The sequence below is a fragment of the Chenopodium album genome, chromosome 25 (genome assembly GCF_948465745.1).
Source record: "Chenopodium album chromosome 25, dcCheAlbu1.1, whole genome shotgun sequence".
Taxonomy (NCBI): Eukaryota; Viridiplantae; Streptophyta; class Magnoliopsida; order Caryophyllales; family Amaranthaceae; genus Chenopodium; species Chenopodium album.
This window is the reverse complement of record NC_137858.1, coordinates 5427612-5455083: the sequence shown is the minus strand read 5'-3', so window position 1 is coordinate 5455083 and position 27472 is coordinate 5427612. Positions and strand designations below refer to the sequence as shown.

At 34.7% G+C, this 27472-nt stretch overlaps 5 protein-coding genes across 6 annotated transcripts; 3 read left to right on the top strand and 2 right to left on the bottom strand.

Moving 5' to 3' along the window:
- Positions 1 to 453: 453 nt before the first annotated feature.
- LOC145614354 (uncharacterized) lies at positions 454 to 6065 on the top strand. 2 transcript variants are annotated; one of them, XR_014107094.1, is made up of 4 exons: positions 454 to 1508; positions 1589 to 1678; positions 3439 to 5404; positions 5512 to 6065. XR_014107094.1 is itself a non-coding variant. In XM_081669404.1 (3 exons), the coding sequence occupies exons 1-3, from the start codon at positions 1248 to 1250 to the stop codon at positions 3514 to 3516; spliced, it is 429 nt and encodes a 142-aa protein (XP_081525530.1). In that variant the 5' UTR covers positions 454 to 1247; the 3' UTR covers positions 3517 to 6065. The 2 variants fall into 2 exon arrangements, 1 of the variants encoding a protein (XP_081525530.1); XM_081669404.1 differs by having other exon boundaries at positions 3439 to 6065.
- A 331-nt stretch (positions 6066 to 6396) lies between these two features.
- On the bottom strand, positions 6397 to 7995 carry LOC145614743 (transmembrane emp24 domain-containing protein p24delta3-like). The gene is made up of 4 exons (XM_081669812.1): positions 7661 to 7995; positions 7366 to 7569; positions 7131 to 7207; positions 6397 to 6827 (listed from the first exon to the last, which is right to left on the bottom strand). Exons 1-4 carry the CDS (start codon positions 7856 to 7858, stop codon positions 6683 to 6685), a joined length of 624 nt encoding a protein of 207 aa, XP_081525938.1. The 5' UTR covers positions 7859 to 7995; the 3' UTR covers positions 6397 to 6682.
- A 1625-nt stretch (positions 7996 to 9620) lies between these two features.
- Positions 9621 to 11906, bottom strand: LOC145614495 (UMP-CMP kinase 3-like). The gene is made up of 9 exons (XM_081669549.1): positions 11755 to 11906; positions 11247 to 11318; positions 11126 to 11162; positions 10898 to 11015; positions 10594 to 10750; positions 10418 to 10498; positions 10221 to 10328; positions 10057 to 10116; positions 9621 to 9873 (listed from the first exon to the last, which is right to left on the bottom strand). The coding sequence occupies exons 2-9, from the start codon at positions 11301 to 11303 to the stop codon at positions 9862 to 9864; spliced, it is 630 nt and encodes a 209-aa protein (XP_081525675.1). The 5' UTR covers positions 11304 to 11318; positions 11755 to 11906; the 3' UTR covers positions 9621 to 9861.
- Positions 11907 to 14441: 2535 nt separating this feature from the next.
- On the top strand, positions 14442 to 20269 carry LOC145613494 (uncharacterized). The gene is made up of 4 exons (XM_081668611.1): positions 14442 to 15336; positions 15408 to 15545; positions 19568 to 19807; positions 19903 to 20269. Exons 1-4 carry the CDS (start codon positions 14461 to 14463, stop codon positions 19990 to 19992), a joined length of 1344 nt encoding a protein of 447 aa, XP_081524737.1. The 5' UTR covers positions 14442 to 14460; the 3' UTR covers positions 19993 to 20269.
- A 3453-nt stretch (positions 20270 to 23722) lies between these two features.
- LOC145615027 (ethylene-responsive transcription factor ERF012-like) lies at positions 23723 to 25927 on the top strand. Its single transcript, XM_081670107.1, has one exon. It carries the CDS (start codon positions 24913 to 24915, stop codon positions 25669 to 25671), a length of 759 nt encoding a protein of 252 aa, XP_081526233.1. The 5' UTR covers positions 23723 to 24912; the 3' UTR covers positions 25672 to 25927.
- Positions 25928 to 27472: the final 1545 nt, after the last annotated feature.

Sequence of the window (27472 nt, the reverse complement as noted above, 5' to 3'; positions counted from 1 at the left end):
TCACCATTAAGTAAGCTCTCTAAGTTGTTTGGCCGTAGATTTTGGAATAGAGTTATGGGGCTTTTGGCATGTGGAAATGAGATTTTGGGGAATTATGGGTGAGAATCATCTGGGGTTGGGAATAAATGCAAAGGTAATAAAAATCCATAGTTTGGTTGCTAGGAATATGTTGATATTGACTAAAAAATTACATCAATACCGCGTATTCATATATTTCCCATTCCTTTTCACCTTTCTCATTAATGACAATTTGGTCATTTCATACCCTTTCAATTCCCTTTCCCAATAACCAGACCCTTATAGGTAATAAAAATATGGGAATTGCGTGGAAGTTTATTTCCCATTCTCATAAAACAAATAAGGGAATTAGTTGAGGAAATACTTGTTGATGATCAGTCTGATTGACAAGCAATGTAAATCAAGGGGTAAATGAGTAATTTCATTAGTTTAATTAGGGATAATTTTGTAAGTTTCATGAAATCATCCCTTTCTTCCTCCTTCTCCATTCTTCCATTACAACAACCCACCTTCTTCCTCCATGAAATATCTATTGCAGACTGCCGTTGCTGCCACCACCACCACTACCTACGGTGATTAAAATTGCTTCCGCGAAGAAGAGGATTTTCTTAAGGGGTTGATATGGCCCTAATTTACACTTTTTTCTATTAGGGGTATCATTTCGTAATCGCCGCAAAGCGGCTTTGAGGGCATTCCGCCATTGTTGTTGAAGAAGAAGACAAAGAGGAAGGCCTGTGGTGTTAAGGTTTCTCCTCTCTCGTCCTTTTCATTGGTGGAACGGGGAAGCCTTTGTTGCTTGGCGGGAAGACGGAGTGTACTGTCGTGGTGATCGGTGGCCGTCGTAGAAATGGCTGTATAGATGAAGATTTGGTTTTGAGAGCTGACCGTGGCTTCTAGCTCGTGGTGGGCTAGCTGAGGTTTTTTTTTTACTTAATTTAAATTTGGAGACAAGACACAGCAGAGCCCACAAAAGGGACCGATTAACAAATTTTTGTCAATTAGACTAATTGACTATGATAACCCCGAATTAGTCACATTATTCCCATTCCAACCTTCTTAATCTAACAAGTGAAATTACATACCAAGAGCCAAGAGGGTAATCAAAATAATAAACACTACTCAAGTTGAACCGGGCAGAAATCTCCGGAGCACAATTGTTGAACACTTGAACCCTAAAAAGGTGAAGATAGAGAGATAAAAGAGTGATAAAATAGCGACTGAGAGACAGAATGTTAACGACGACGAGAAGGGCAATCAGTGGAATTCCAAGTTCGGTGGTGTCACTGAGCAAGAAGCAAGCATTAGGATTAGCTTTAGCTCCAAAATTCATACAAATATCATGCTGTTCATCTTCAACACCAGAAAATTCCAGAAAACTGATTCTTTATTCAAAACCAGGCTGCTGTTTGTGTGATGGCCTCAAAGAGAAATTGTCTGCCGCATTTTCTCTGTCCTCGCCTACAGATCCCCTCCACGATGTCGACTTGCAGGTAATTGTTTCATTTCATCAATGGCGTTTTCTCTTTCTTCTTATGTTTATCTGACATTTTTGATTAATTGGAATTGATAGATAAGAGATATTACTACTAATCCTGAGTGGGAGAGGGCTTACCAGTACGAGATTCCTGTTTTGGCTAAGCTACAATCTGATGGTACCGAGGTCTGTTTTTTTGATTTATGCTGCGATTTATAGCTGTATGAAGTACATGATAAATTTTGATTTGAAGAATTTAAACCTAAATGCAAGTTACTTGACGAATTTGTAGAAAAATTTAAACGAATCTTTTAACTTATCCAACAACAGATGCAATTAAAATCTGATTGAAAGATTTTTAATTTCAATTGGCTTAAAAAAAGCACAAGTATCCTTCATTATTTGATTAAGGGAGAGTTTAATTGAAAAACAATTCATGTTTGTACTTCTATGGAGGTAGAACAAAAGTAAGGACGGAACTTAGCGAATGACAAATTTAACAGCTTGTATGCTGACATTTTAGTTATTCTTACAGGTTCATTGAATTCATGAATTGTAACTTGTAAAATACGTTCAATGCTCTCAATAGTGGTTTCTAAGTTTGTGTTGCTTGTATAAAAACGTGTCTATAAACAGTATTATTGCGTGCCCCATGCATTTGATGGTCTTTAGGGTATAAGCGATGAAGGTTGGGTATAGATGAACTCCATTATCATTCTCCAGAAACCACCGTCATTATTGTTTTGGCACTTAAGTTCCCTTTCTAGTCCACATTGTGCTTCGATACTCCTAATCCTAGCCACATGCACTATTGCGAGAGCAAAAAAGTATTTGGCACTTCAGCAAGTGGAAGTGATAAGCCGGGGCAATTTTGGTAAACCTTAGATTGCTAGTAGAGCTGTCAAGTAAGAAGTAAGAATAGGAAAGCTGGTGAGCTTATGTAATAACTAGGGAGATGTACTATCTTCTTCTTACCTCAATTGTGGACTTGTTACTTATTCCAATTTTAAAATTTCTTATTACTTAAAACTATTATAATTTTATTATATGGAAAATTCTTCCTCCGTTTCCCAAACATTGCAACATGAGAATGGGATACGATTTTAAAAAGAAGAGAGAGATAGAGAGGAATAAAGATAGAAACACATGTGATGAGGGGAGAGAAAGAGATAAGACATGTACACATCCGAAAATGCTGCAATATTTGTAAAACTTTCTAAAATGGTGATTGTTACAATATTTGTGGAACGGAAGAAGTTCATATAAGGATGAATCGAACAATTCCCCATTTAATAATGTATTCTCTTATATTGTGGTACTATTTCACCCATTTCAGACTAGACAGTTTATTATAGGTGATGAAAACTTATCCATAAAAGCTTAAATACGTTGAAAGCCTAGCGTCCCCATCCCTTCTATTGATCGAATGTCTACATTACCTCACATGTTGTTGGATGCTTACATGAGTAAATACTAACAATGGATTTTAACCCATCTCTTACATAGTTACATCCATTGAAAGTTGAAGACATCTTGTATAGGGAGTTGCTTGCCCAATCACCTCTGTGAACACTTCTGTTGCATACTTGCACTCAAAAGGAAATATCACTTTCAAGTGTTTCATATGTCCACTTATAATCTTTTTTTCAGGACAAATGTGCTTCTTTTAGCTAGTTGTACCAGTGTGCAGTTGCAGGCATTGTCCAACTTATTTTCTTTGTGAAATTTACTATAAAATATTGGGTGATTAATTGGATGTTAAGTGAGATGATTGAGGCTTTGTGCTTGAGAGAGGTTGAATTTCGATGAATTTGTGGATTTGGTGTTATTGTTGGAATGTTGGTCCTAATTATATTTAATATTGTCATTATTTTTACTGGTGCAGTATTCTTGTAAGAGTTCCTAAATATTCTTGTAAGACAATTTTTATTTTTTATTTAATGCAGGTAACACTACCTAGATTATCTCCCCGACTTGGTGTAGAGGTCATTCAACGGAAGATAGGAGAAGCATTTAGGCAGTAACAATGTTTTGGATGCTTGGCATTTAGATGCTTATGCTTTTGAAGCACCATTTATCTATTTTAACAAGTATCTGTGGTTTTTTTGGGGGTATAATTTTTGTAAGCTTTGTATCAAACTCCTATCAGTAATAAGCTTTGTCAGCTTTACAGCTTGCCTTGTTGCTCGGTATATGCTCATCCCTTTGATCTAGCCATCTAGACCATTTTAACACAAAATGTTATGGGCACTTTATAATAACTTTTGCACTAAATGGATTCACATCATAGTGTTGGAGATGTATATTGGAGTGATGATGTACTTTCTGCCTAGTCATTATTTGCTACCTTGGAATTTTTGAGTTGCCAGGATTGGAGGCCTTGATGGATATTGGAGTGTTGATGGTGAAGGATTTGGCATTAATAACTCAACTTTGGGAATTTGGCCTCGGCAACATAAGGTATGTAAAACTTGCCTTTTATTTTTGTATTTGTTTAAATTGTGTTGATTTCATCATATCAATGCTAATTGCTCAATTTTGTATTAGTAATATTGGAGTTCAGATTAAAAATTTGATTTGAAATCGGTTATTTTTTTGTTCTACCATGGTTTTTGGGGTTGACTTTGCATAACATTACAAAGAATGCTCATAATGAGGGTTTTTAAGCTCTAATGTAAGCTAAACTTATCAAAATCCTTTAACAAAATCCTCGTGTCCACTGCCTAGTTCTGTCCAACCTCCATCCTTACCCTGAGTTTCTACCCAACACGCATGCTCTCCTTCATACCCATTTACTGTGGAGAACTAACAATTTCTTATGAATAAACATCACCTCCCAGATTAGATGATTTTTCAATTAGATAAATTGTGGCTACAGATTGTGATGGAGGTTCTTATTGATTGTAGGTTAGGATAGATGAGGATTGAGGATAAAGCAGATGAAAAATTGGTGCATAAAAAGAAGTACGCGCTATGTTTGAAACTCTGAATCAAGGAACTTTATTGTGTCCAATGAACTGATTAAAGTAAAATAATATAAGAAAAAAACCCTCCAACAAAATGATGGTGGCTCTAAATCAGGAGCTGCTATCGCATTTATCTCTGAGAAAAACACGAAAAAATTTGCATCAAGCTAATGCTTCACAGACCACTTCTGCTGCCCTTTTCATCATGCAGTGTAGGATGTTTCAAAGTTGGATTTCTTGTGAGGTTGTATGTTTGTTGATGAAATGTTTTGCAGTAACTCACATGATGTGAGTACAATGCTAAAGGAGATTAAGATTTTTAAGAAGCTTGTTGTCGTCTTGTCACAATGCTAATTGCTAGTTTTGATGTTAATGCTCCCCGCCTATGGGCCTTGAGGAGATTAGGCGATAATTGATTGCAGCATATGATAAGAAAGGCACAATCGCTGTAGATGGAATGGGAAGCAATCCTAGTCTGGGTTTGGGATTGTAGAACCTAGGGATTGAGTGGATCCTGTGTGTTCATGCAGTCATGCTACGAGTGCCATATTGTGTATCAAGACTATAAATAAGGAGCCTGAGTTTTTAGTTTAGTTGGTTGAATGAACTGAAGCTCAAAATTGTTGTAAACAAGGCCAGTGAAGACTCGTTGAGATTGTGAAGAAGAGAGCCAATCCTAATTAACACTGGGCACTGCTGCACTGGTCAGAGAAGTGTTGCCAGCTAAATTGCGCATGGGAATGATGAAAGATATCCCAACCACATCCGTAAGTTTCCAGCCCAGGTAAAGAAATATGAAGGTAATATTATATTTGGAGAAAATATATAGCTGGAAGAGAATTGCTAGGAGCAAAACGAGAACTACAGTATTCAGTAGGTCATGTTTAGAATACTGTAGTGGAGAAGGAAATAAAATGTGAGACAAAAACAAGATTTTACTTTCTAGGTAAACAATGTGTATAATGCTCAATTATCAGGTGACGATAAGCAAGTTTCTACTTCTTTTTTCTTTTCAGATTTTACTAATGTTTGTTTGGAACCTCCAATTGACAGGTGACATAACAAGCTAAGCTAATAAGAGGAAGACTTGCAACAGTTTAGTACAGTAATTTTTTTGGGTACTTTCAGAAAAGATATTACTCTGTTTGGTGTTACTACTTGGAGGGCTATCAAGTATCTATATGGGATGGATGAGCAAACGCATATCAGAGGCAATTTGGTAACTCTGTGCTTAGTGTTGTTTTTTTTATTTTATTTTGGACAGGGTGCTTAGGGTTGTTCAGAAAGCATTATTATGATGAAGAGCAGATGTATGCAAAATCAAAAGTGAAGGGGCATTTGAGGAGGCCGTGATGATTTATAGTTCTGCTGCCATGGTTATCTCAATGGTGCTTCTTCCAGATGGTCTCCTATGTGGCTAATATATGATGATGTGCATTTTTTAGGTTATTCTTTTAATGGTTGTAAGGTTTCTCATTAAAAAAGAGCAGGTAATGTAGTAGCTCACCATGTTGCACGGTGGAATACTAATAGTTGTTTTAAAAGAGTTTGTATGGGATTGTTTTAAAAGAGCAGGTAATGTAGTAGCTCACCTATGTGTCTTTTAACCTCGGCCGAATTCCTTGATCTTATCTAATTAATATACTGCTCTGTAAAAAAAAGAAAAAATTATCAACAAGCTTTGCTGCATTTACTTCAAATGGTAACATACAGGGGACACCCCAGAAGAGGGTGGGGGGGATCGAACCCTCATCACTCGGGGGAAGATGGAGGGACTATGTATCCTTCCACTCTTTGATCCTCACAAGCTTTGTTTTATGTGCCTTAGAGAAACCATTTAATCCTTCTGATTTTTTTTGTTTCCCACTTTTTGCACATTCTTTTTGCACACATTTACAAATAAACCTATGCAATGGCAGATGATTGTGACACAATGAGTAATAGGAGCAAAGATCAATATATAGTTTCTTTACAAGAAATGAGAATTCAATCATGGCAGTGGAAGCACATACTAAAATAGGTTTTTCCAATTAGATGTAGGGAGGTGATACACATAAGAACGAGCTCGACATAACCCATAACCCCTGCGTGTGAGGGGGGAGGATTCTATGCTAAATAAATTTCTGTTGGGGCAAAACTCAAAAAACTATCAACTCTAGTTCTCCTTCGAAGAATGAAGAACCTTCCCCTTAACTTGATTTGATCAGACTCAGAAATGTGATAACTATATAAGTTTCCTCTTCTGAAAGTAGCGCTTCAGATGCCACACCTGGAAAAGTGAAGCCACAATACCCACGCTGAGGGACATAATACTCAACCAGGCAACTCTGGCATTGGTTTTTTCACTCACTTCCCTCATTTCTGCTTCCCTGTGCAAAATCATTCAACAATACTATGTATCAGCCTCAGTTTTTACATTGTTGTATCAAAATTTCTCATAACAATGAACAATCTTAATGCTACATGAGAAGATACCAATCTTTAAAAAAAAAAACAAAAAAAACCAAGGCCTATCACATTAGACAGCAAGTTCATGTAACAGCAGCAAGACTTCATTAAACAAGTCGGGTGGAAAGTTAACCATAAGTACAAGTCTAGTGAAATTAATTAGTAAGGCGCGAAGCCTGAAGAGCATATGAAGGATATACATAAGTGGGTGCTGGGGCACCTACCTGTTCTTCAAATAGAGTAAATTCTGATGAATAGATTCGACAGCAGATTCAAGTTTCCGAAACTCAAGTTCAACACCCTAAATAGAGAATGAAAAAAAAAAGTATTAGTTAGTGTTGAACGAGAACCTCCATTAATTTTTAGTTGCAATTGGGCGACATAAAAAATATTCCTTTGGTGCAACTAAAAATTAACGGAGATAGTAGAATAGGGAGAGGTCGAGTTAAGAGTAATTGCCTCAATATGCTCTTGTTTAGCAACAGAATCCCAATCTTTAGCAGCAATCCCGATTTTCCAATCAAGATTGAGAGTAGCAGATTGATGATCACCATCAACCCAGAAACAAGCAACATAATTACCAATCTCAGTCGTTGTAAACGCAAACTGACCATGAGTCACATTCTCTTTGTGGTATAGATTGTTGCCGTAAGGAGATGTCACCTGTTTTGCAACAATTTACAGGAAATTAAATCCCAAATAGAATTGAAATTAAAATTCAACAATATCCAAGAATAAAAAGAAAGAAAGAGACCTTAGCGGAAACAGTAGGAGACGCGTGACCTTGTTCATCGATTATAACATAATCAGCAACGACAACAACATTATTCAGGATCTCCTCAGAAACGCACTTAGTACCTGTACTTGGTAGATTCAACCATATTCCCTCCGTAAATCGAATATTCATCAGCAGCATCATCATCAAGCTCATGTATATTACGCACCTACCCATCTCTCTCTCTTTTATCTGACTACTGAATTACTGATTCACGAAAATTGATTCAAAACCCTTCTCTGCTCTTTCCCGAACGAAGGAAATTATACGGATTTTCACGCTCCCTGAAGCTGCGCGTTTCATATCTCTTCTTCTTTGTATCAAACACACGCACACTCATCCTCCGTGGCGTATCTTTCTCCAATTATGCCTTGCCACGACTCACTTGCCACGTATACGTGGCCACTAGCTTATTACTGTATATAAACATTTTTTTTTTTTTTTTGGAGAAACTAGGTCCTTTTCATTTTGACTATTTCAAAGCCCTCTCTACGACTTTATCACTCTACCAGAAGAACTCTGTTGACTATTTTAAGATTAAGGAAATAAGGAGTAAGATTTCTTTCAAAAATAGTTTTTTTTTTTTATTTTTTTTTTTTTATTTATTTATTTTTTAAAGTGTAAAGAGAGTTGCATGAGAGATTCGAGCCAAGGTTTTAGGCGGTATCACCCTTGAAAAATTTAACCAATTAAGGTAGTTGATAAGATATATCCACTCCTCCCACCATTTTCTTTAATTGGCAAATTGTAGGATGCATAGGTCAAAGACGGAAAAGAGTAAAGTAATAATTAACTATTATGTTATACAAGTATTATTGTAATTTATATTACATAATTAACTAAAGGGAAAGAGAGCAAATATTAGTGTCCAAATTATTAAATGCCCATAGTAAATCCGGAATTACCCCTTCACTTTATTTATTTATTTGGAAAATAAGTGAGAAGGAAGATATGGGAAGACCTTGACAAAATCAGATTCATAGTTCATTTGACAAATAAATTGACTTTGTGCTTAGAAAACACATTAAGCAATTCAAAAAATTACAATATTATCAAATGTTTAAAATTAGAAAAGATAATCAAATTTAGAGATTTGATAATAATTTATTCCGAAAGGATATGAAGTATACGGAATTTGCATGAGGATGAGACATTGAATTGTAAGCCCGTAGGGATGGAGGAGCAAGAATCTTGTCGATGACTACACGGAATAATAATTTTTGGTTCATGTAATTAACCCCACTTATGGGATTAATACTTTGATTGATTGATAATAATGAATCCCATTTTTCTTCATATTTAAATTGTTCTATAAAAAATTGTATACAAGAGCCATGGTAGCCAATAGCCATGGTAGCCTTTCTTGATTTCCCACCTATCTATATCATGCTTTCATACATGTTACATCTCCGTCCATCTAAGATGATTGCCCCAACTATATTTGATCTTGAGCTAAGCAACAAGTGCTTAAGCTGGTAGAAGAGTTATTCTAGCTTAACTAAGATCTCGGATTCAAAACTTGGGAGCAAACACATGTTAGGAGAGATTTCCCTTAAATGGGGACTGACCAGTTCGAATCTAGAGTCAGAGTCTCATAAGCTCTGGATTACTTGGTATACTTGCAAAATGAACCTAAGAAGCTCTGGATTACTTGGTATACTTGCATAATGAACCTAAGCTAGAGCTACTCTTTTTTGTAGGTAAAAAAATAATACGAAGTATATATCTTTCACCTTTGGACCAACTTTAGAAATGACGATGCTTTTGGAGTAATTGATGGACAAGAAAGTTTTCACTGCTTTAACAACTAGACAAGGAGAGAAGTTTTGGAGTCCAGTTTGTTTCTGATAGATGAGGCTTCCATAAGCTAAGAACTTCAATTGATATACAAAATTCAAATTTGAATAGTGGTTTAGGTTTAAAAAAATAAGCCAATAAATATCAAAATGATCATTGGCAATCCACTAATAAATCAAAATAACTCCAAGATAATTCATCAACTTATACATTTTCTTTAGAAACCAGAGTTCTAAGTATAGGCATCTCCCCTTACAAATCAGGGGAGAAAACAAAAATAGGAATATAGTGTGTTTTCTTATACAATCATAATAAACCTCCAAATCCTATCATCAATGATTAGTACTTCAATAAAAATATGCCTGATATCCTTGGTAAAACATCTAGGCATCAACCTGAAAAAGAATCCATAAAAATAAATCTATCATTACAGTGTATGACTAAATTCATAGTTACAGAAGCAGGGAAATGATCAATAAACAATGGAAGTGGAATCACTCATATTCTTACGACTTACTTAGCAATTCTTAATTCTTAGAACAACTCATGGACAAAATTGTTAAAGTTGATAGTATTACCTTCTCGAATATAGCTTTAACTTCCTCAAATACAACATCTATTGGCTTTGCTGCATCAATCTACAAGATAGTGAAGATTTGAACAGGTTAGATTAAACAAGCCAGCGAGCGAGTGAAGACAAAAGGAAAAAAACTTGTTAATTGACATGGAAACTGGAAATTACCCTTCTAACTTTTCCAAGATTGTCATAGTACTGAATAACCGGGAGACTGGATTCCATGTAGACCTTAAAACGCTTCCTTATAGTTTCAATATTATCATCTTCTCTTCCCTTGAAGCCAATTAATAGGAAAATAGGTCAATAAGGAAAAAATGAAAAATAGATGAGCTAAAAAATTGAAGAGGCCATGTTTCTCCAACCTGGTTTCTGTTAAGCAGGCGCTTCTCCATCTCTTCCTCAGAACAATCAAAAAACAAAACAATTTCTGGCACTATTCCTGTCTGTACAAACACAAATTATTTTAGAAAATAGATTCAAAATGCATAAAAACTAACAAAGAGCACAGAAAATAACTATTACTGATGAGAAGCCTTACAATAGATTCAAAGGATGCGCGATTCTCCTCATTGCGGGGAAAGCCATCAATCAGAAACTTTTCGTTGCCACTTTCCTGAATAGCTTTCTGAAGCAGCTTAATAGTCACCTCAGCTGGCACAATCTTTCCCTCCTTGATCATGTTCTGGATCATGGTACTAGAAAACAAACAGTGATATGCTACTTAGGTCAATCACAATTTTAATAAACGCTTAGAAGCCAATGTGATAACAAATTCGATCTCACTCACAGAACTAGATTAGATCTCAATGCCCAAAAACAATTTAAAGAAACAAGAAGTATACCCATTCTCAGAACCAGATTTGATCTCTGCTCGTAAAAGATCACCAGCACTTAAATGAGTGTACCCGAAATTTTGGACAATATTAGTGCACTGGGTGCCTTTGCCACTGCCAGGGCCACCTGCTCATGTAAAATCCTAACTAATTAGATGATCCTCAACAATACAACTATGTTATGTTATGCAATTCAAATGATCTTGTGGAATATAAGTATGGAAGCGAGACAATTACCCAATACAAAAATGACGGTAACCTTCTTTCCAGATTCCTGCAACATCCAGAACTCATTCATCATTATACTTAAAATGGAAACAAACACACATCTTTAATTCAATTTTCATATTGTTATTACCGTGTTTGTAGTGTCGGTAACAGATCCCATGTTTGCAGTTTCAGTAACAGATCCCATGGTTTTGATAATTTACTGCACCAATGCAAAATATTAGATCTCAGGCCTATCAGACCAATTTTTATGAAAATAAAATTAAATCAATCAAACAAAATTCAACACAATTCTTCCTACATTTGATTTCTACTAATTGGGAACCACAAACCAGCATAAAGTAATTTTCCTTTTCACTCTCTCATTAAGAATTAAAATGAATGATCAGATCAGATCTCTAATATAGAGCAGCTCAATTTTGAAATTACTGGAAAAAAAAACAAACTAATTGCGATCGCTTTATAGATCTAATTTATAAACAAGCAGAAACTGACATTAACAAGATCGGATCCAAAGTAAAAGAAGAACAAACTATTCAGAAAATGGCATTTAACACACCTAAAATTCGATTGATAAATTAGAATTGATGATGAATCATAAGAGGAGGGCTAGAGAAGTGAAATGCAGGGGAATTTACCAGAGAATTGAATTCAGGCCTGCCGGCGGCAATTGAATCCGAGGATCTGCTTATGTATTTTTTGTTATTTAAATCACGGTATTGTTGATGATGTAGAGAAATTTATTTGTTTATATATATAGGGGTTTTAAAAAAATTAAAAACATTGCTTATAATACCCGCTGATTTGTAACGTTCATAACTGCTTTTCTTTCTTCGTCAACCAGCAAAGTCTCATGTAACCATTTTAAATTATTAATTTATTACTTATTTTCATATTAATTATGGAATACTAATTTGCTTTAGCATTTTCTTTCGACAAGTTTTTTTTCAAGCAACTTAGCTTTGCCGACCAAACTAATTACATTTTCTAGCTGATCAAGCTAATGCTATAAACTTTTTAAAATTGCAAGCAAATTCCTAACTACAAACATCAGAGTTGCTCTTAGGGGTTTATCTTATTCAGCTTATTTTCACTTATTTCAGGTGTAATAAATTTAATAGATTTTAGATAAGTTTAGCTAAGAAAAAATTAAGTTCAAATAGGATTACACAAACAAGTAAAAATTACAACTAAAATAAGTTTGCATAAATTCTACTAAGCTCATATGTCATACTTGTATAAAATAAGATAAGTTTACTTAAGTGAAGATTAAGTAAATAGAACAGACTCTAAGGATCGAAAATTCTTTCTTGGGTTCATGATGTGTTTGTTTGTATAAGTTGTACAAAGTACTGGTACTTAGTAGCATACTCTATTTTATATTTTTTTCCCCAATATACTAGCTTCGTTTTTTTGTTCTATTTGCTTTGCTTTGCTATATTTTTGGGTTGTCTCTTTTATCATCTTTTGTTTTCAACCCCACAATAAAATACCCATTTTTGCACACTTTTGTGTATTTACAGTAATTGATTAAATAAAACATACGGATTATACGAATAGAGATAGTATTTAGTGAATTTAACTTGATAAATTGATCTAACAGTTGTTTAACATTAACTCACCAACCATAATCTGATAGACTTTTCATTGGAATTGCGCTTAAGGCTTAACCCTATAAAATAGCACCTTGTTCTATTTTATAATTGAAACATTATTATTTTTGGCACATTTGATGATGAATGCTTTCAAACATTAAAATCTTTATAATCAATATGTGAAATTATACATTTAAATTTAACAAGACCTCACATAATGTAACCGAAATATGAATAACAAAAAGAAACCAATGTAACTAATGCAACCAAAATCAAAATTTATCAATTAAATTGAAATGAATGATTATTTAATAACTACTTGTAGTAACTGTGTATGCTCAATAATAAGAAAGTGAAAAAAAAAAATATAGACTACTGTTTTTTTTCGGTAAGATAAGTTAAATGACACTACTGTATTAAACTGACACTTCTTACCAGTTAAGTGAATTCAGAGTTAAGTATAAAACAGGGGACTCAATTGTTGCAAAGTATGGGGAAAGGGGACTCAATTTATTTTATGGAGGAAAAGGGGATTGAGGTTAAATTTCCAGTTAAAGGGGTGTTTTTAGGTGACTTAACTCACATTTAACCCAAGAAGAATTAAGTCCCTTGTAAAGAATTAAGTCTCTCATTATTGTCTTGATTAAACCAAATGAATTTAATACCTTCATTAATCATTCTTGTTTTTTTTTTTTTTTTTTTTTTTTTTTTTGAAAGAAACGTGAGGCTTAATATTAATCAAGGAGTTAAATTACATCCAGGTCCGCAATAGTGGATACACTATGCGGAAAAGAACTCAGAAACAATTGTTCAACCCCACCCATAGAAACTAGCCTGGCAACTAAGTGTGCAACAACATTCCCCCCTTTCTTCAAGAAAAGGCATTAAAGCCACCATTCAAAACATCAATATCTTTTTTTTTTTTTTTTTTTTTTTTGAAATATCAAAACATCAATATCTTCAAGAACTAGATCATTAGGAGTTCTTCCATTACGAGATAACACTCCCCTCGCTGCACAGTGCACACTCAGCTCTTACACCTCCATGTCCACCCGAGACAGCATCATTATATGATCTGAAATATAATCGTTTGAAATTAAGAGAGTGCAACAACAAAAGCTTTGTTTTTTTAAAATTTGTTATCCAAAAAAATAATTCTTTCAATAATAATTTCTTAACAAAAAAAAACCAAAGCATGTTCTTCATCTTCATGGTTATAGCTTATTTGTCTTTCTTTTGTAGCAGAAGCACACATCAGTAGTTTCAATAAATACTTGCAGAGCCCTGAAATTAAAAATAAATTATGGACTGTATTAAAATAAAAAATTAGGGACTCAATTCTTTACAAATTAAAATATTAACAAAAAAAAAACATACTTTTTTTTAATTGGTTAACCAAAGGGACTCAATTGTTTAACCAAGGGGACTCAATTCTTTCCCCTTAATTAATTAAAACCCACCGATAACCCAAGCCCGTTCTAGCCCAGTCCCCTTTTTCTCTTTAAAATAAATTGAGTCCCCTTTTTCTATATTTTGCAAGAATTAAGTCACCTATTTTAGACTTAACTTAGTGAATTCAACTCCGTAAATTAACGCTTAAGAATAAAGGGTAAAGATTAAGGAATCTCCCTACTCTCAAGTAAAAATACTTGTAGTTGGTGGAGCTCGAACTTTAACTCCATCAAGCTTTTGACTACTTGAAACTCTTTAAACGAGGTTTGGGAGTATCCTTAGTCCAATAGTTGAACGATGGGTGACCTGTACTCTCTCCCCATTTCCATATTCCTCATCTCACTGTTGGTGTTTCCTCTCCTCTCTACTCAACAACAACAACAACCAGAAGAATTCGAAGAAGACAACCCTGCCATTAACCGATTCCAAACCTACCTCCGTTTCAAAACAGCCCACCCCAATCCAAACTACACCGCCCCTGTCTCATTCCTCACTTCCCAAGCTCACTCCATTGGACTCCACACCCGCACGCTCGAGTTCGCTCCCGGGAAGCCCGTACTCATCGTCACCTGGCCCGGTTCAAGGCCCGACCTACCCTCCATCCTCTTCAACTCCCATCTCGACTCTGTCCCAGCAGAGCCCGATAAGTGGGCCCACCCTCCATTTTCCGCCGTACGAACCGCCGACGGCAAGATTTACGCCCGCGGAGCCCAAGATGACAAGTGCATCGGTATGCAGTATCTCGAAGCCATCAGGAACCTTCGAGAATTCCGGGGGTATAAGGAGCCAATCAGAACTGTCCACCTGTCGTACGTACCTGAGGAGGAGATTGGAGGGTTTGATGGGGCTGCTAAGTTTGTGGGCTCGAAGGAATTCGAGGAATTGAATGTTGGGTTTGTGATGGACGAAGGACAGGCTTCTCCGAATGATGAGTTTAGGGTTTTCTACGCTGATCGATCTCCTTGGCATGTCACTATTAAGGCTAATGGAGTTCCTGGGCATGGTTGCAGGATGTATGATAATAGTGCGATGGAGAATTTGATGATCAGTATTGAGTTGATTACTCAATTTAGGGATTCTCAATTTAATTTGGTTAAGAGAGGATTGGCCACAAATTCTCAAGTCATATCTGTTAATCCTGTGTTTTTTGATGCTGGCATTCTTACTTCTAATGTCAGTTCTAATTTCTCCCTACTTTTTGTTGATTTTTAATTTTTGTGACTAATTAGTTGCTTGGTTTGCAGGGGTTTGCTATGAATATGCAGCCATCAGAGGCCTCGGCTGGGTTCGATATTCGGTTGCCACCCACTGTGGATCCAGAGCTTATTAGAGATAGAATTGCTCATGAGTGGGCTCCTGCTTCAAGGAACATGACATTCGAGGTTCTGTTTATATTCTTCACCCAATGTTTTAATTTAATCTGTATCGCGGTTTCTTTTAGTCCCAAAATGTTCACCCCATTGGACTCCACACCCACACAAAAGCAAATGGATTTTCAGTATCAGCTTCCTGTGGCTCTTCATTATCTGTGATTAAAACTAAACTTTTGTATTGCTGCACCAAAGCAAGTATCCTACTTCTTAAGGGAAAAGAGGTGACTGTTATTATGCTGATGTGTAGCTGTCAACATGTTTCACTGCTAGGGGAAGAAGATTAGAAGAGCTAGTTACTCTTGAGTTAAAATTCCTAGAAAACTTTCTTCAGTGACTACTGCTTAGGTTTCTCATTAGAACTTCAGCTCCTGCGCTTTAGAGTTACGGATTTTGTTAGGTTTTTGGGTTCTTAATTATCTATCTTATAGAAATGTCCTTACACAAATTGGTTGACTGTACTTGATTTGCCTCTTAATATCCAATAGGATCAGACATCAAACATGACTAAGGTCATTTGCTATGATTAACACATCCCTTTTGTACAAATTGTAGGGAAATGGATTTAACATTGATCATTTGGGTTATAAATCATATAAAAATATCTCAAAAATCTTATTTTAATAGCTATAGATTATGTTTCCATGACCCTATTGGTGGTTAGTGAATCATCTTGAATGAAAAAGGGGAAAAAAATTCTTGAACTTGGTGGCCACGAGATTTAGATGACATGCTCTTAAAAACTAAGGTCTATTGCAGCACAAATCCCACTTTTTATAGGCCCAAAATTTCTTTCGCAAAATAATCCATCCTTTTCTGGTTTATTGGTTTTATAATGAAAAGTATAGGGTTTTGTGGCCCAAGCACTTATTTGTTCAGGAGGAACTGATCCAATTCGGATTTTTTTTTTCGATATTCTTTTTTAGAATTTCTGTTACTTTACTTTTTAGTTTCTATAACATAGAATAAAAAAATGCCTCAAATTATAGATCTATTAAACAAATTCATTTATTGGGATCATTTCACTTTTTAAAGAAATAAATAAAAGTTTTTCAATTAAGATAGGGGTGCATCAAATTTTGAATGTGTAAAGTGTAAATTAATGCTGCTGGCATAACTTAAAGGCCCTTGTTGGTCTATCGGGGAAAGTTTGATGCCTAATGTTACATGGCTGCCTTGTTTATCTTTGTTTTCTTGAGTTAGTCGTGTGAAACATAGGGGACCCAGTAACTTAATTTGCCTTTGGCCAAGACTTTTCACATTTCACATGCTATAATATGTGATCATGGAACTTTCTAAGGGACACTTTAAATCTCTTTGGAATTTAATGAACACTTGTATTACAACTTTTACATGTGGTAAATGGCATCAGATGCAAAGATTGCTTGTCCTTGTCCATGACTATGAGTCTTAAATGGATGCTCATAGATATCAGTGGAAAATCTCAATTTATATTTATTTATTTGTTCAAAAACCACACTAGCCAACCGAATAAATTGCCCCAAAGCTCCCCTGTTTTTTTTGTTTTTTTCTTTTCTTTAAATCTTTTTTAGATCCTTTTGTGTATGTGAAAAAGTAACATATCAGTTTTAATGAGAGGAAACACCGCTTGTATTCATTCTTATAATCTTATCCAACAATATGGTGTTTTTATCTTTTTTAGTAAGAGCTAGCCACGTACATGGGTCTATGGTTCATGCAGGGTACCTTTTATTTTGTTATTTTGAAATATGATTTGATAACTTAGGTTGTGTTTGGAAATACTGTCAGTCTCTCACTTTTATTTTATTTTTTTCTAGGAATTGGAAACTAATTTCAGTTTTTAGTTTGTTTCTGTTTTCATTTTTAGTTAACCAAAAACTCATACATAAATATATTACTCTTATGTCAGGATCATCAATCTAATCTTCATGAAGTTTAAGCTTCTCTTAAGACTTTCCTCTCTTTGCAATCAATGCATCTTCCATTGATGTATTAACTATTTCCCTTAGTTGCTTTGGATTGATTAATTTTGTTTTAGAGCCCTTCTTCCTTACTTTCAAAAGGGCTTTTAGTGGAAGGGTGTGAAGTAGCACCATTAGTCGTATTATAAAAAAATTGCAGAATTTATCAAAATACTGCCGTGCTGCCGTCTTTTAATTTTTCTTTTAAAAGATTTAAGAGACTTGTATAAATAAGAGATAGAGGTTTATTAGTACAGGAATGCCATCTTCCATAAAAATCAGTAGTATAATCAACTAAAAGAGTAGTAAAGGGATAAAAAGGTGAGGAATAACATGTGAGTAGCACATAAAAATTTGAGAAAACATTAGCAAAGGAATCAAGTAATGTATGCAAGCATGAGCCGAGTAAATAACAATAGTAAATACTAAATTAAAATAAACAAAAAGTATATATATAATATCATATCATGAAACATCTTGTCACGAATATTCTCCTTCCATTTGCCCCTAACCAACACCATATTTTCCTCAATTCTTAAAGCACTCATATCACAATCAGACACCCTGCTTGAAGTTTTCTCCTACCCCTGCGATATAAACACTTTGCCATTGTTCAAGCCTCCTTACCGAAGCCTTGGTTGGTCTCCTTTTTACATGGCCAAACCGCCTTAGGCGATTCTCCATCATTTTGTATTCAATAGATGTAACCCCTACTTTTTCATTCCTTAACTGATACTTTCTGTTGCAATAATACATCTCCGCCACATTCATCTTATATATGTGACAATGCTTCACAACCAACATTCTGTACCATATAGCAATGTAGGCCAAATTGCCGTTCACTAGAAGTTATCCTTCAGTCTATGAGGCACGCTAGGATCACATGAAATCCCCGTAACACTCTTCCACTTCAATCAACCTGTGTTAATCTTATGAGCTACATCTCCATCCATTTGAATTATAGATTCCACCCTTAGAACCTTGGATAATCTTCCCATCTAGAATGATCTCCCTTGTCTCCCTCCATGTTTCTCACTCCGCTAAACTATCAATAAATTATTCAGAGTGGCTTTTTGCATCAGAGATGGCATTGAATTGAGAGTCTGTTGTAGGAATTCCTTTTTGTACTTTCTTGAGACCTTGGATGAAGGCATTCAATTAATTTCAGAGAGCCCTTTAGATCAATAGAAATTCTCAACAGAACATGCTGCTGTATGCGTTTGCTATACAGAACTAATACCATCTGCTGTTTAATTGCTATCAGAATCCCATTTTAGAGATCATACCCATTCACGGGACTAGTAAGCTGTGGGAGACTATAGAGCGAAGATTAATTCACTTTGCAAGACCATACTAAAAGGAAACTTGTAGGTGAATGCCTAGTTCTATAGGGTCTCTAAAGGAATTTCTGTGTTCATATTACCATACATGATAATTTGATATGCCAGGATATGGCAAATTAACACTTAATTTTGTGGACTATAGGAATAAAAGAGTATTGTAAGTTTCTTGTATCAATAGCCATGTGAATGCTTTAGATTAAAGGCTCACAAAGTTATCCTCCAGAGTCCAAAAAGTAATTGAAATGTGGGGCTAAAAATTACTGAGTATATCCCCAGGTAGCTCTAGCTGAGGTGATGTCAAAGAATTGGCAAATGAAGCTTGTGTTAAGAGTATAACCCAAGGCCTCTTGCAAACTACTTGCAAGTACAAATGTATGGTTGGTAAACTTGGTAAGGATTTAAAATACACGATGTTGATGTCCTCATTTTTGGCATTCTGCTTGCTAAGACCTAGGCAGGCACTTTTAGGCTCATGTAGCATTTTTGTAATGATTTACATTTTTTATTTTTTCGGGATGAAGGCAGAAGTGGTAAAAGCCATCTCAATTGTTTATGTATTAGTGATCTTTGTGGAAGCTTGAGAGTATGAAACTGGATTATGTGGATATTTTGTTTTCTCTGCTACTTAAATTCATATGCATGGATTATAGTGCTCTTCCTGTGCCATTTCATTAGCTAATTTGTTTAGTTTCTCCTTTTTATTTGTCCTGTATTTACTTGCTGAAATTAATTTCTTGATTTCATATAGATTGTTGAAAAAGGACCAAATAGAGACTTCTGGGGTCACCCCTTGGTAACGTCAACTGATGATACCAACCCATGGTGGTCTCTTTTTGTGCAAGCTATTACAGCCGCAGGAGGAAAACTTGGGAAGCCTGAAATCCTAGCTTCTACAACTGATGCTAGATTTATGAGACAGAGAGGGATTCCCACTTTGGGCTTTTCACCAATGAAAAATACTCCAATTTTGCTTCATGATCATAATGAGGTCTGATTCTAATTATTCATCCTAAGTCTCGTCCTAGACACACACACACATATATGTTGTGACATCATTCTCTAATTGTGGAAATTTCTTTGCAGTTCCTGCAAGATGCTGTATATTTAAGTGGAATTAAGGTGTATGAATCCATAATAAATCGTTTGAGTTCATTCAAGGGAATTGATGAATAAGACAAATACACATCTAATCCCTGTCTCAATTGGAATCACGAGCTGGACATGGGATTTTGTCAGTATGCAGCATGGCTGGTGTTTCATCTGCATTGTAATTGCCCTTCCCAACTTGTTTCATTTGTTATGATATTATACAATTTCCATTTTTCTTTAATCAATTACATGTATATTTTTGTTAGCTTGATGTTGTATTGAGATTCTTGTATAACATTTTGCCTCATATTTTAATGTATATTGAGGCTAAAGATTGTAGTAATTGTACATATATTTAACAGATTTTTCTTATAGTATGCTCAATATATCGGCCCTGGGTTAGATCTGTAGATTACTGCTACTATCTGTTCCTTTTACCGGCCTGCCAGCACATGACTGTGGTGTCTGAATGCTTCATAGCATGGTGGTTTCATACATTAGTATTTTTTTTATGAGATTGAGGATATATTTCAAGGAGTTAGGTGTATAAAAGTGCTTGGTATGCAAAGTGAAATGAGATAGTGTCTGCTACATCCTTGGAATTATTGTTTGAGGCTAAACAGGGCAAAAGAAAAAAAACCCAGAAAACTCCCAGTAAAAACTAAGCAGCTCTTGTAGTGAAAAATGTTAACAGTTAATGTGAGTTTGGACATTTTTGTACCTGGTTGGTTCAGTTAATGAATGTTTGACATCAGAACTTTATTTCATATTTTCCGATATTAATTGGTTGAACTTGTCACATATGCCAGTGAAATTACATTGTTTTTTTTTTTCCCTGTGATTGTTAATTTGTAGGAGCTCTCTTGGCACCTGATACAAACTTCAGGTCCTTAATTGCTTAATACATGGGCTGATGGAAAGCTTTAAATGGATGCTGGCCATGAAAGGTACCTTTGCACTCTGGGCTTACTTACGTAGATTGCAATTTCATTTTTGACTTATATCAATGGGTATTTTATGCGTTTCCTCAGAGACTATCAGTCGCTGATTCCTTGTCATGCAATTTAGAGATTACCAATCTCAATTCTTCATGTGTGTTTTAGAGTTGTAGTTGCATTTGGAAATATAATGTGGAAATAATAATACTCCGTAAGAATGTAGTACATACTATTGGGCATTAGATTACTAAGTCGACATGATAGGAAAGACTGGAAAGCCGGGTGTGTCAATCTTTTATTCTTTCAAAGGTAAACCTTTCAGACCGGGAAGCCGGGCGGGTGGATCTTCTATTATAGTTGGGAGCATCTGCAATGCGGAATAATAATAAGAAAGTGGTTATTTTGCCTATAAGTCGATGCTGTTTTTGTTGGCATTAGTTAAGTCGGTTCAAGAGGTTTGACTGATATTATGGGATTTTCATTTTTTTGAAAAGTTATGGGATTTTCATTTCTTCTATGGTAAATTTCAAAACTGTTAATACTTGTAGGGAAGTGGGCATCAATAATACAAAATCATCCTTTTCAAAAAATTCAAAGAAATCTCAATCTCAAAGCCCATACCTTTGAAGTCAACTTTGGCTGAATATGTGATAAGCCTCACCTAAGCCATACCTCTGGATAATGGTTTTTTGTACTTCTTTTCCTAGAAGTATCCGTTTCTCATAAATTGGGGAATTGGGGATTTCCTTCATTACTCCATTTAATTTAATTTAATTTAATTCCAATGACAACTAATAATCCTACCCCCTTAACACAAGAAAACCTTGTTTCTCAGAAATGGGGATTTTATTTCTTTAGTCACATTCTGCTATCTGATCTACAACCTTCAAATCAAACAATGGGCCCAACCATTGGCTGGCTTCTTGACTTGGCAACTACTCGTATCTCGAATAACATATGTAACCTTAATTTAATTTTATATCAAGGTCATCACTCATCACACTAACGTACCACGGACTACTGTACTAATGTACAACAGTACAAGTATAGACGAGTACTGCCGATGCTGAAAGATTTGAACCTGGTCTCTTCTAGCTAGGATATTATAGCTGTATATATATTTGATTATTTCAGGAATCAAAATGCGCTCGATCTGTGATATTTTATGTCTCGTGACAGTAGTGCAGAGTATTAGTATTCACCTGAACCTAACTAAGTTCCAAACTTACTATGGGACAGCATAGATTGTTAATATTGGATATGTTTTAATCCAATTCATTTAACTGATATATATAATCAAAATGGATAATAGTAAATTATCAAAATTAAACCAATTCACATACCCTTGAAATATTAAAATGTGTGCTGTAACCTTGGTATACAAAAGATCGTCTAATCATCATAAGATCACCTTATAGATAGGTTGGGCCAAGGGATAAGAGATTGAAATAGAATTACATATTATTTTTTTTTGAAGAAAATAGAATTACATACTTACAGTGGCTCACAAAAGTAGTTTTATAATAATGAGTATAATGTATATAATGTAATAAAATTAAGACGGGTCTAAGAAGGTTCAACATGATTGTGTTTTGAAATATAGAAAATGCTTAAAATAAATTTGGTTTAGATTAAAAATCTTTAATACGGATTACTCAATTGGTGAAGCCTAACGTTTAACTGACGTGGATGCGGCATATAGAAAAATGGTGGTAGGACAAGTATCATTTAAAAGTGAGGTGTGTAGTGTTGGTACCTGGGAGGGGCTGGGTTCAACAGTTAAGACACAAGGTACCATGTAGCCGTACCATTGAAAATCACATCCAAAACCAGCTCAATTTAGGTAACACTGATTAAAGAGTAACAAGATACCTTAAAGTCAAATCATGCGAGCCTCGCGTCAGCAGTTTGATATTCTTTTACTTGCTATTATTTTAATCAAAATCCGTACTAATGTTTCTAAAGTGTTACGTACAACCTCTCTCTCATCACTAACAAGTAAGTACGCGGTTTTTAAGAGACAGATTAGCAACAGCTGGTGTTGCTCTTTTTTCTATAGTATCCACTCTCCCTCTTACTGTTTGTGTTTTGCGCGTTGTCCTGTGTTTCATCTATTTACTGTCCATTTTATTGTATCCTGCATATTCAAGAACCTGCTTGGAAAGTATCATATGCTTCCAAATATTACTTAGTAAATATTATTGTATCCTATTCCATTTTATACAAAGATTTGTTCCATAGTACGAAGTATTAATTTTTGATTTATATAGCAATGCCTCCATGTGGGTTCTCAATCATTCCATCTGCTTTCTACGGCGTATATTCTACATTTGCATTTACATTAGAAATCTTAATACTGTATTATTAAGCTGAAGACGACATGAGTGATAATTTAGTTGCAAATTTATTTTGTTTTACTTGGTATCTATTACTATGATCAATTGCTCATTTCGAACTCCTACATCATTGACCACACTACCATAGCAAGTCATTGTTAAAATCTTAGTGGAGAAGTGGACTATGCTGCAAACCAGTATTTTTAAAAAAAAATTAGTTTTGTTTGTTTGTGAATTGTTACATTACTAGTTGTTTATTAACTCTAGTTGCTTGTTTACTAGTTTACATATGATATAAAGTAAACAACATATAAAATGAGTGAAACAGCTGTAAAATGAAAGTTTTCATATTAGTTACATCACTTTCCTTTTTACTTTATAAACTCTATCTATCTCTCTACTATCACATGGGGTTTTTTTTTTTAATTCTCTCGCTCTATCACTCTTATCTCCAAAAATTACCTAGGAATCTAAGTTTATAAAGTGAAGCAACTAAAAAATGAAAGGAAGTAAGGGTTTTAAATATAAAGCACATGTCATTTTATTTTAATGCATAATTACTCTTTGTTCATAATAGTTAACATAGGAGTATATCTTTGAAAGGAGGGTAAAAAAATTGGGTTTACCGTGTGTACATAAACAAACTAGTGAAACCGGTGCATAGTGCAGAGAAAATCCAGCTGCAACTGGCTTTTGCTTTAATCAAAGTCACATTGTGATTTGGGGTTTGGAAAATGCTTCAAACCATTTTTTCCAGGCAACTTCTGCATTGCTAATTGCATTATACGACTGTAGTCCGTATCTGTTAACTTCACCTACAGCCCTAACCCTAAGACTAAGAAAAAGGGCATCTCATTACTATAATACAATTTCTTTCTTCTTTTAATAACTTAATTAATTAATTAAGTAGTACGGAGTACTCATAGTTCATGGTAAATTAGAAATTGCTAATTATTCGATTTATTAGTCACTTGTATGTGTCGGCATTTTTGCCATTTTCTTGTAGTACTAGTACTACAAGCAAAAACCTACTGTATGATTATCACGTTGCCACTTATTGTTTTTATCAATTTATTTTTTCTAATCACTAATCAGTTATCCCTTAAAAAAAAAAGAAAAAAAAAAAAAAAAAACTTTATTAGTTAACCTTATTACGGAATACTACTGATAGTAGAGAAGCATTTTGACATATTTAAAGTGGATTAGAAAGAACTGTTTCATTACTCCACAACATTAGAGTAATAAATGACTAGTTGATGGGCTATTTTGTGGGAAAGTTACTGATAATTAAAAAGAAGTGAGGGGAGGGAGACAAAGACATTTGATACTACCTACTCTATGTCTATATTTGCCTTTTTTTCTTTGTTTTTCCCAAATGTATCTACACTACACATATACACATTAGAGTTATTTTTACGTATTTATTTATTCATTAAAAAAATAAAGGAAGTAATATCTGTGATCTGTCACCCATTTCCTCAACCTTCTTTGCTTGACTTGAGGGATCTACTACGGACTATATATATATCACTCTATTTTCCCCATTTCTATTCTCCCTCCCAATAATATACTTCCATTCTTAGCCACCTTCAATTCCTCGCTCCATTTTTGCTAAATCAATATAAAGATCGAGAGATCATCAACTACAAAATACTTAAACAAGAAATTAAAAAAAAAAACCATCATCAATACATACATATATATATATATACAAAGGTCGTCGTTGAGTAATGGTGAAGGCAGAGGTGAAGACCCAATCTGAAGCATCCAAGGCAATGTCATCATCATCATCTTTATCACCAACATCTCAACCATCGTCGTCATCGTCGTCGTTGAAGAAGAAGTACAAAGGAGTTAGAATGAGGAGTTGGGGTTCATGGGTATCTGAGATACGAGCTCCGAACCAGAAGACTAGAATCTGGCTTGGCTCATATTCAACCCCTGAGGCTGCTGCTAGAGCTTATGATGCTGCACTCTTATGCCTTAAAGGCTCCTCTGCTAACCTCAACTTCCCTCATTCTGCTTATTCCACTACCTCCCCTCTTATTCCTTCTCATACTACTTCCACTGTCATGTCCCCTAAGTCCATCCAACGAGTCGCCGCTGCTGCTGCTGCTGCGACTACTACCACTACTACTACTACTATTACAGATGAACACGCTACTCAAGCTCACCCGTCAACATCATCTTCTCATTCATCTATGACATCCTCCCCTTCTCAGTCATCCTCGCCGCCACCCTCAGACCAACTCATTGATGACATCATCTCTCTTGCTCAAGATCCCTATCATCCAACTTTTGATGACATTAACAATGCTGCCTCATCCATGGTTATGATGAACAATGATTACCCATGGTTTGATCTATCTCCTAAACACTTGGATTGTGTAATGATGAACTCCATGTTCTTCAATCCTCCATCCATGAATATGATGGATGTCGAGCAGCTATACGATGATGGGGACATTCCCTTGTGGAGCTTCCGCTGATCAATCCGTTCTATTGTTCTTCTATTCTCACATTTCATTATTCTTTTTTCCCCATCTTTCCAATTCATTTCAATCGTCACTAGTTGTTCTCGCGCCAATGGCCAACTTGAGACACCACTAACATTTACATCTTATATATATACACACACATTATATGATAATCTATGTACTGTATTCGTTTAAGGAGTAGCTAGTACTCCTTCGATTTTAGCGTATACAACTAGGCTAGAAAAGAGGGGGAAAAAATATACTTAATTATATACATATATATATTTGTTTAATTACATTTGAGGTCTGGCATTTTTTTCAGCCTCGTATATATACTTGATTTGTAATGTGCAAAGTTTCAAAATAAATTCATTATTTGTAAGAGCATTGAATAAACTTGGTTGTTAATTTTATGAAAGTGTTCATTATACTTTATACATACTCCTCTATTTATTTTTCCTTTGAAGGGAATAGCTTTTCAATAGATGATTCTAATTAATGTGTGCATTTTAATTTATTCCAAAATCATATCTTCCTCAACCATGTCATTATATTTCGTCTATATATATACCAACGAGATCTTTATTTGATGGATGTAAGGACAGTGGGAGTGTCAAATAAATCAAGTACTTGGTATATACTATGGAGTAGTAACTTGGTGTCTTGGTGAAGTACCTGTAACTACTCCGTAGTATGAAAATAGTGGTTTTTTTGTTGTTGGAAGAAGGATGTTTCGTGACAGGTTCAAAGGTTAATAGAAGAAAACGATGTTATTACGCAATTATTTATTTATTTATTTTTTTGGGTTAAAGGGAAAGTACCTAGAACATAGCTATTTGACTAACAGCAACTGGAGATACTGGAATAACTGGATAGCAGGATGATGGTGGCATTTTTTTTTAACTTATGCAAATTTTACGCGTATTTATTGGCTACTTATACTTTTAGAATATAATTAATAGAATGCTCCCAATCATAACCAAAGAAAAAATTACATTCCTTAGAATTTTTTTTTTTTAAAGAAAACAAATTGCTTGTAGTACTGTATAGTGTATATTTTTTAAAAATTATAGCACGATTCAATTCAAAGATCAGTATCACTATATTTTTCATAAATTATAAGAAATTTGTGTGAATAGTATGGAGTACAAAACTTCTAACGCTTCGATTACAAAAGAATGGAAGAAGTATGTTATAGCTCAAGATATCTTATTAATTACAATTTGCATTGAAAACCAGACCTTTCCGTGATTGATTAGTGGCAATTAACGCGTAATTTGTCTATTAATTGTCAATTTAACCAGTTCCAGCATTATTTTTCCAATATTGACCCAAGACTATCATATCCTAGACCTTTAAGTGAATGAGTAATGGCTAGTTGAACACGGTTCCACACATTTTAATGACCTCAATATGCATCACCCATATTATTTAAGTATTTGACATCGGGTGTCAAATTTTTAGGAAATAGTCCGTTTTCATCATGTATTATTATAGGGAATACCTTTTAATTTAAGAAAGTTTTTAACTTTTCAGATCAATAACAATATTAGTCGGACTCATAGTGCATCTCATGACTACTTTTTAGACCCTTGTGGGCTATTTTGACTGTTGGAAACTTCTACATTGCATTTTTTTACCACTCCCTTTGCTTTAATGTAATTGTAATATTTTAACTTTTACTCTTGACAACGCATTGTTTTAACTCTTTAATAATGCAAAGGTAATTAAATGAGAAAACAAAAAAAATTAAAACTTTCAAACATTATAATTAAAAAAAAACGGAGAAAGTATGAAGGGCTGATTAGGAAAA

Excerpts from the sequence above, each read along its gene's own strand:
- LOC145614354 (XM_081669404.1), top strand. The coding sequence starts at position 1,248 with ATGTTAACGACGACGAGAAGGGCAATCAGTGGAATTCCAAGTTCGGTG. Across the intron at positions 1,509-1,588 it reads TCCACGATGTCGACTTGCAG|ATAAGAGATATTACTACTAA; the intron begins GTAATTGTTTCA and ends TGGAATTGATAG. Across the intron at positions 1,679-3,438 it reads TACAATCTGATGGTACCGAG|GTAACACTACCTAGATTATC; the intron begins GTCTGTTTTTTT and ends TATTTAATGCAG.
- LOC145614743 (XM_081669812.1), bottom strand. The coding sequence starts at position 7,858 with ATGGGTAGGTGCGTAATATACATGAGCTTGATGATGATGCTGCTGATG. Across the intron at positions 7,208-7,365 it reads CTAAACAAGAGCATATTGAG|GGTGTTGAACTTGAGTTTCG; the intron begins GCAATTACTCTT and ends TTCTCTATTTAG. Across the intron at positions 6,828-7,130 it reads TTACTCTATTTGAAGAACAG|GGAAGCAGAAATGAGGGAAG; the intron begins GTAGGTGCCCCA and ends GATTTTGCACAG.
- LOC145614495 (XM_081669549.1), bottom strand. The coding sequence starts at position 11,303 with ATGGGATCTGTTACTGAAACTGCAAACATGGGATCTGTTACCGACACT. Across the intron at positions 11,163-11,246 it reads TTACCGACACTACAAACACG|GAATCTGGAAAGAAGGTTAC; the intron begins GTAATAACAATA and ends TGGATGTTGCAG. Across the intron at positions 10,499-10,593 it reads GCGCATCCTTTGAATCTATT|ACAGGAATAGTGCCAGAAAT; the intron begins GTAAGGCTTCTC and ends GTGTTTGTACAG.
- LOC145613494 (XM_081668611.1), top strand. The coding sequence starts at position 14,461 with ATGGGTGACCTGTACTCTCTCCCCATTTCCATATTCCTCATCTCACTG. Across the intron at positions 15,337-15,407 it reads CTGGCATTCTTACTTCTAAT|GGGTTTGCTATGAATATGCA; the intron begins GTCAGTTCTAAT and ends CTTGGTTTGCAG. Across the intron at positions 19,808-19,902 it reads TGCTTCATGATCATAATGAG|TTCCTGCAAGATGCTGTATA; the intron begins GTCTGATTCTAA and ends ATTTCTTTGCAG.
- LOC145615027 (XM_081670107.1), top strand. The coding sequence starts at position 24,913 with ATGGTGAAGGCAGAGGTGAAGACCCAATCTGAAGCATCCAAGGCAATG.